Source organism: Styela clava, chromosome 13 (genome assembly GCF_964204865.1).
Source record: "Styela clava chromosome 13, kaStyClav1.hap1.2, whole genome shotgun sequence".
Taxonomy (NCBI): Eukaryota; Metazoa; Chordata; class Ascidiacea; order Stolidobranchia; family Styelidae; genus Styela; species Styela clava.
In genome coordinates, this window is record NC_135262.1 from 17,173,400 (window position 1) to 17,181,219 (window position 7,820).

At 35.4% G+C, this 7,820-nt stretch overlaps 1 protein-coding gene across 1 annotated transcript; it reads right to left on the minus strand.

The window, feature by feature from the left end:
• Nucleotides 1-1,848: 1,848 nt before the first annotated feature.
• On the minus strand, nt 1,849-7,479 carry LOC120332681 (ceramide synthase 4-like). The gene is made up of 8 exons (XM_039399981.2): nt 7,244-7,479; nt 6,935-7,055; nt 6,439-6,557; nt 5,778-5,835; nt 5,516-5,659; nt 3,332-3,567; nt 2,785-2,944; nt 1,849-2,326 (listed from the first exon to the last, which is right to left on the minus strand). The coding sequence occupies exons 1-8, from the start codon at nt 7,411-7,413 to the stop codon at nt 2,264-2,266; spliced, it is 1,071 nt and encodes a 356-aa protein (XP_039255915.2). The 5' UTR covers nt 7,414-7,479; the 3' UTR covers nt 1,849-2,263.
• Nucleotides 7,480-7,820: the final 341 nt, after the last annotated feature.

The following is a 7,820-nucleotide window of genomic DNA, read 5'->3' on the forward strand; positions in this document are numbered from 1 at the left end:
GATTTTCGTACATCTCATTCATCCCTACAGCCTGATGATGAGCTTTACCAAAATACATGATATACAACGGTCTCCGGTAAAATTCATCCCCTATTCCACGTCCTCCAGTCCGATTACCAGTCCATAGATTTAATCAGCCATTTGTTTTGGATTCGTGGACTCGGATGGCCCAAGGGGCGGCAAATTTTACGTCGCTCGCGGGACAAAATTTAGGGTTGCTATTCTTTCGCGGATCGCATATATTTTTTGAAAGTTAAAAACGGAACATCGTGCAAAAACTGCGACAATTCGTGAATTCAACTGAGTCGTCTTATTAAAAAATTATTACAATGACATTTAATGTGACACTGTCTTGTTGCTGCATCACGCTTGATAGGACGCCAAGATTGGAAGATTTTCTAAATGGGCATCACTAATCTTAGTTTTTTGCTTGTTCTTTGTAATGATCATTTTTGAAAATAATTGTTCGCACAAATATGTACTTCCAAACATCGAAGTGAATATTTTCGCATGGTTTGTGAAATTTTGATAAAGATTTTCTTTAAGAAGATACATTCTTACAAAAATTGAGCAGTGATGAATCTTTGGAATAGAATATGAATTTTTTTTTCCTTATTGCATTGCAATATATTCGAATATTTACTGCGCTATTGAACTCCTGCATAAACTTTTCTGCGTGTTTCCATTTGTCTAATTATAATTAAATTGTAGGCTCATTAAACGAGTAGCTGTTATATATAATAGCTGTTATATAAAGGATATAATAAAATTTAGTCTAAACGTGTCTCACGATAAATTCTGTTACGTAAAAAAATGTAATTTACTCCTCGAGCGTAGATGATAAATAAAATCAATTCATCATTAAAACCGCCGTTTGGACGTTTCTCCTGGCATAGACTTCCTTGTTTACTTCTTGACATAGGCCAATCAGCAAGATGCAAAAATAAACGTAACAATGCCCCCTTTTGCATCCACTCAGACACATTCCTCACTCAGACAGACTCACTTTCAGGCGTGGTCGTAAACATTACCTCACCTCATTTTCGCGACTTTGAATTATATTCGTTAGTTTTTAGTTTTTCGGAAATTTAAATATAATAGGTCAATAATCACTTTGTCCCCCTAGGAGTTTCAGTCCAATTACAGTGATCAAAAATTAGTGTAGAAATAGCTGTGATAGACTAGGCTAAAATTATTTACCGGTACTCCCTAAAAAACAGATTGTTGAATAGTATGAATTAGAAAGATAGTTTGAAACAAATACCTTATTTTATAGGCCACGGGAAACCACTCTTAAAAATAAGCACCGAAAATTTTAGAATGATAAAGTATAGGAAGAATTTTCCGGGGTCAAAGGTCGGGGAAAGGTCCATTAAGTGAAGCGTCCCGGGCCAGATTACTACAGATTTTCCGACCTCTGGGATACGCAAACTACCGTACCTCACTGCGAAGACGAGTCCAGCTATCATTTCGCGTGCAATCACATCGCCCACGTGATTCAAACCTACGAAAGCACGCAGAGTACAGTAATCAAGTGCACGAGGCGCCGAGCAAAAACAGGTTTCGCGAAATCGCCCCCCTATCGCCCACTCCGACTTTTTCGCCCCCCTCTGTATCGTTTTCGCCCACCGGGGGGCGATATCGCCCACTTTGGGAATCACTGTTTTAGATTACTCCCACATCCTTCGTGTGTGCTAACATTAATTGATCCGTATTTGATTTTGAAAGTAGAATAGTATAAATCGTTTCATTCCATCACATAGCTGTAGATCACAAGCTCTCGCCAGGTCCTCCTATATGATTAAATATATAAATATATTTATATATTCAGGGTGTCCAATAATTCGCCCGATTTTATAGTAATAACAATTAAAAGTTTCGCCTGGTTTTAAAGAAATAACAATTGTAAGTTTAATTAAATTTTATTGTATGATAGATGAGAAATACGATCACAAAAGAACTATTAATAAACAAAGACAAGGAAATTTTTTAAATGATATTACTATAAAATCGGGCAAAACTTTATGGACACCCCGTATATAGGAATAAAACAAAGTAGAATTTCCAATCAAAAAAATCTAAAGATTCTTGGATAATAAAAATGAATGTTTTTTTTTTCAATTTTATTTTTCAATCAAAATACTGTTGTTTGTTTTAAACGTAAAATAAACATGTAATTGAACAATTTTATTTACGTGTATTGAACAAAATTTAAAATCTCAGAATCTCTCTCGAGAAGGACAATCAGATTGTATTGTATTTTTTACGTGATTTTCTTTTCATTTTCTGACAACTCTTCCTCATCACTTCGGTGGTCGCTGAGTTTCTGAAAACAACTGCAGTTGGGTATTTTCTCTCTTTGCACTTCTGATGGTACTCATGTAGTATGCGAACCAGAAGGCGGGCACCGGAACGAACGTAGTATGTGTATCAGATTAGGCCATAATCCCCGAACACGTAATAGAACTAGGATAGGGAAAATTAAAATAAAATTATGGCCTAACCCTAACCTGGTACACATACTACGTTCCGGTGTCCGCCATCTTGGTTCGCATACTACGGGAATACCCTTCTGATAGCACATGATCCAACTTACATTACTATTTACAAACAGTAACCAGGATATAATTATACGCATTACGATAATATTCTTTAAACCAAAACTGCACTGAAACAATCGCATGGTTTTCGCATAAAATATGTGTCATGGTCCAAACGATATTACGATATATATATATATATTGAGTTGTTGAAGCAACAGTTTAATTGTAGTTTAAAAAATACCTCTCCAGGTTTACGGAACATCATTTCCTTCGCCATTTTAAGTATAATCAAAGACCAGTATACATGTAAACACTGGAGAATGCATAGAAGTCCAGTAAAGAGGTAATTTGCTGTGTATGGTCCTATTATCGAAACGCTCGTGACGGCGTTATGAATTATCCTGTGAAATAAATAAAAAAGGAAAAAAAAATTTGTGATTTACAAACACATATTGTATCTAAAGGCGAATCTAATCAGACATAAATAAGCTGTAATTTGTGACTAACTAACTTATTCGTAGGGGGGAATTCAAAATGACGAGAAAGAGGAAAAAATTGAAATTAAAATCGAATATTGTCCTTGTTAAATTAAATTAAGTGAATTTGGATATTTTGTTAAATCATACTTTATTAAAAAAGCAATTTTTTCTATACGACCCTAGTCCACTCGAGATTTAGAAAAATACAAATCGAAAAAACTTAAAAAAGAATGTGAAACTTCTCATTCTCACCACCTATTGTGTTGTTAAATAGGCATGTATCAATCGTCTATTTATGAATATTCTTACCAAAATGGAAATATGACAAGTCTCGTCACTAAGAAAGTGATTGCAAAACATAGAAAGGTAAAATCCGCCATTTTTGATTTTTGAATATATGCTAGGCATTTTGCCCCTTGTAACAACAAGTCTGCGGCATCATGGAGAACCATAGTCAGTGCCCCTATTCTGACAAAGTTCAAGGCGTATGAGAATATTATGAGTATCAATGTTGCAATATGATGTATCATCTGTTCCCAAAAGTCCTAAAAAAGAAAATAGGAATTCAATAAACCAATTACATGGATTCGACAACTATATTCAATACAAAATTCAAAGTAAAATTCCGTGCTAATAATCATTCGAAATGTCAAATTTCAAGTATTAAAGGTGCCATAAACATTGAATGTGGCGAGTATTGCTTACAACAGTGGTTCCCAGCCGCTGATCCAGTGCCGTTCCGCGAAACTTTTTTGCCGGTCAGCGAAAAATTTCGTTGTTTTCCTCTGACTCAATCGCTTTACCGAAGCCGAAGTTGCGATGGTTTATTACGCAATTTCTCTTCCGCCGCGATATTGCTGTTTGATAAGTGCGGTATTAATGACCCGGTGACGTCTTGGCTCCGAGTAATCACGCTTTTCCGGTTCCGATTCATCGCGAAAGCGCTCCGTCAAATCTCGCAAGATTCAGAAACCTAAAGATCGGCGTGATTTTTCAATTCTGCATGCTATTCCTGCTTAATATGACCATCCAAATAAAAGGTTTTAAGCCTGGTGCCAAATTGCCGACGACTTTGTTACTATGTTATTATTTTCCGTTCCACTCATTTCAATTTTTTGCCGGTCCGGGAGTATATTTTATTTAATTTTACCGGTCCCCCAGGGTAGAAAGGTTGGGAACCACTGGCTTACAACGTAAACAGACTAGAGATGTACCGATGTATCGGGTATCGGTATCGGCAATATCGGCCATGTATCGGTATCGGTGAGATTAAGGCCGATATTTCCGATATATTTACCTTTTTGAGAATGTTTTAAAGATAAGTTGGAATACTACTTTTTAATTTATTTTTTGTCTGGAGAGATCGTGAGCTATGAGCCATACATGTCCCCACCCCCGCGAGAGAATAGGATTCACGTGTTTTTAGCTATTTATCAGCTCAACTAATTTGGCTATTTTCGCTGTCAAATTTTTATATTGACATTTTTATTATTACATAGTAATCATGAAGAAATATATCAACACGGCACATAACAAAAAGCAATTAGACGCCCAGTTTTAAATCATACATGGGGTCCTTATTAACGGCACATGGACTTTTGGCACGGGTATAAATTCTGACTGTTTGTCGTCAAGTACGAGTGTCATTTAGTCCGTCGACATCAATAAACTAAATTCCGACACAATTATCTCTCTACGCAGGTATTAATTTTGTTTAACTACACAATTTCTTTATAGATATATTGACATGACCGCCTAGCCCTAGACTGTCACAAAATATATGATAGCAATTGTATAATAATATAAAATAGTAAAGTAAAAAAACGTCCTCGACGGTTATAGGTAGGCCTTCTTTTGGTCGGTGCTGATTGATATTCTTTCATGTGGGCTTTGACTTACTTATTGCGTCGACGATTACGATCAGCCACGAAATGAAATATTTGAAAAATGCTTTTAATTTGATCGTAGGACGGCGGCTCTAGAATGTGTGGGTGATATTCGATATTCTTTTAAACACGAATAACGATTTTTGAAGGTCGCGATATTAACATTAAATTCATATTGGACATTCCGGCTTATGAGTTTCAATTGAACACCGAGATTACTAGCGTTACTGTACAATGTATCTTAATCAGTTAAAGCATATGGATACCAAACATTAGTTTCATATTATGCGACATATATATCTTTTTTTTTCGATCTGAAATATTTTGTACTATGAACAACGCTCAAAGACCATTGTTTTAACCCGTCTGCCCTACACAACACATCTAATTAAGTAATATTTACATAGTATCGGAATATCGGTAATATCGGCCTTTTTGTAGTATCGGCGTATCGGTATCGGCGTTTTTAGCTGGTATCGAATCGGTATCGGCGACAAAAGTGGTATCGGTACATCTCTAAAACAGACTAGTGTTTTGTATACCACAGCTATGAAATCGATGTGAAATAAACGTAGTAACACTTAGAATGAGGTGTATGATTCCCTACCTTTCTTATAATATCATTCGGTGCTGAAATCACGAGTGATGCATAATATCCTGATTCAATAACGAAATGAATGTAAATAGCAGCATCGAGATTCTGATGTGGGAAATTATCCCAGCATTTAGCGTGATCCCAAAACCAAGGTTCCTGTAGGAGGAACAAACATTGTCAATCCAGTGGCAAATTATTATTACATGCATCGATCAATGGCAGATATATACAAAATTTGTAACAAAAATTGGAATTAATTTAAACAACAGTTTACCTTCCAAAGATATGACATCCCATAAATAAATATTGCGGTGTAATATGTGAATTTCCAGCTGTAAGAAATTGTAAAACCGTTGATTTGTCACCATATTTATTGATCATCAAAACTTAAAAAATGCTTCGAATTTATTTTATTAGGTCTTACTTACTTGTAATATGGCATATACAGGATGGGTCAAATATAGTGTAATATTTAAAAGCAATCAATAAATAAAAGTATGGGTGCTCCCGAAGTATGCGAACCAAGATGGCGGACATCGGAACGTAACACCGGTAACAGGTTAGGGTTAGGCGATAATTTTTTTCCAATTTTCCTTATTTTAGTCCTATTATCAGTTCGAAGACTAGCCAAGAGCCTCCCGTAGTATTTATACCTAAAATTGTGGCCTAACCCTAACCTAGTACACATATTACATTCCGATGTCCGCCATCTTGGTTCGCATACTTCGGGAGCCCCAAAGTATGTAATGATAACTGTTACCTATGCTTTAGGCCCACGCTGTATATTGACTCGATATTGCTTTGATAACAAGCACTACTGTTATACATAGGTAATAGTAGTAACAAAATGGTTAGTGTGACAAATATACAGTCAAACGATTCACACTTTTCAATACTTTGTTCTGATAATATGTTTTACAGTCTTTATGAATAACCTCGTTTCGATGAACTTCGTTTGTACGCTCGGTTTGTCATTATTTCTTCTGCGCCGGAACCAATTACGTATGTCCGATTGATGCATGTTTAATCGTTTTGATAATTCTTCGATATTCGACTAAAATGAAACAAAATTGGGTTTCCAGTTTTCACAAGACTGTAAATTTGACTGAATTTTCGTTACCAATGCTTCAAAGATAAATTCGGATTACCATGCTGAAATTTCAATCAAGATTAAGGACATATATGCCCGTGATCGTCCTAATTAGGAATAATGCAATATAGTCAAAATCACAATAAGCAAGCTCATTTAAAATGGCAAACTGTTCAGGGCACGTGGAAATCTAAAGTCTGATTTCGGACCGCAGTTTACATTCAAAAAGGTGTCAATAATAATATACGGTTTCTGTTATTCCCTAGGAATTCTTGTCAAACAAATCCAGTACAAGTATTTTAGACTAATCTAACTAATCAAAAATACATTTGTCTTTATACCTTCGTAGGATGTACTGATTTTTTCCTATAAAAAGTTTCCAACGTCCTATTGGGTATTTGAGATTTCATCTTTTTTTCATCAGAAAGCTCATTGTACTTTGCAAACGGGAGGGCAACGAATCTGCAATATTATATTTAACGTTTAGAATATAGAAATGGTGATCGATAAGCTCTCTGCTAATCCCACAGCCACAACTAACTTTTAGAACAACCCATCACCCATTATAGTCGCCATAAAGTAAATAAATATTTTATGTACATGATTTTTTGCGTCTTCCCGCCAGTCTCTACATTCACCATAACATTTACCTTTCGAATAAATATCTTATTAACAGCATTGCGAGTGCAAAACATGGCACAAACAACATATCTCTTGGTTTTGGGTATGATGTACCTTCATTATCTTCAAAATCATCGAAAGATATACCATCTGGAAGCCAGAATGAACTTTTCCAAAACCATTCTGAAAATTTCCACATTTGTTCTTTTTTGTGCAAAGCGACAAAAGATATATTTTATACGCCTAACTGTAAAATAAATTTGGTAAGAATTGTCTACGTTATTGCACAAACAAATTATTTCCTAGAAATAAAATAATGTATTTTCCGTTTAGGCTTTGGAAATAAATGAAAAATAGTAGTCAATATTTAATTGTTGCTTGAAGAAGTTTACCCTGTAGCGTAGATGGTCTCAACCGGCCCTCCTAATTTGTAGAATTACAATCGGTCTTTCACCGGCTGCGGCCATCGAACCGGTAAACTTGCAACAAACTGTTGAGTGAACAGACGTTTCAAAACATAAATATTGTGACGAACTTTAACATGACTTTTGTTCAAATCAATTTCCTGTGCAAGACAAATCAATACTTGTATAGTTCATATTGTAT

Bases quoted from the DNA above. Each gene is read 5' to 3' on its own strand.
- LOC120332681 (XM_039399981.2), bottom strand. From the start codon at position 7,413: ATGTGGAAATTTTCAGAATGGTTTTGGAAAAGTTCATTCTGGCTTCCA. The intron at 7,056-7,243 runs GTAAATGTTATG...ATAATATTGCAG, and splicing joins ATAAGATATTTATTCGAAAG to ATTCGTTGCCCTCCCGTTTG. The intron at 2,945-3,331 runs GTAAGAATATTC...TTTATTTCACAG, and splicing joins CTTGTCATATTTCCATTTTG to GATAATTCATAACGCCGTCA.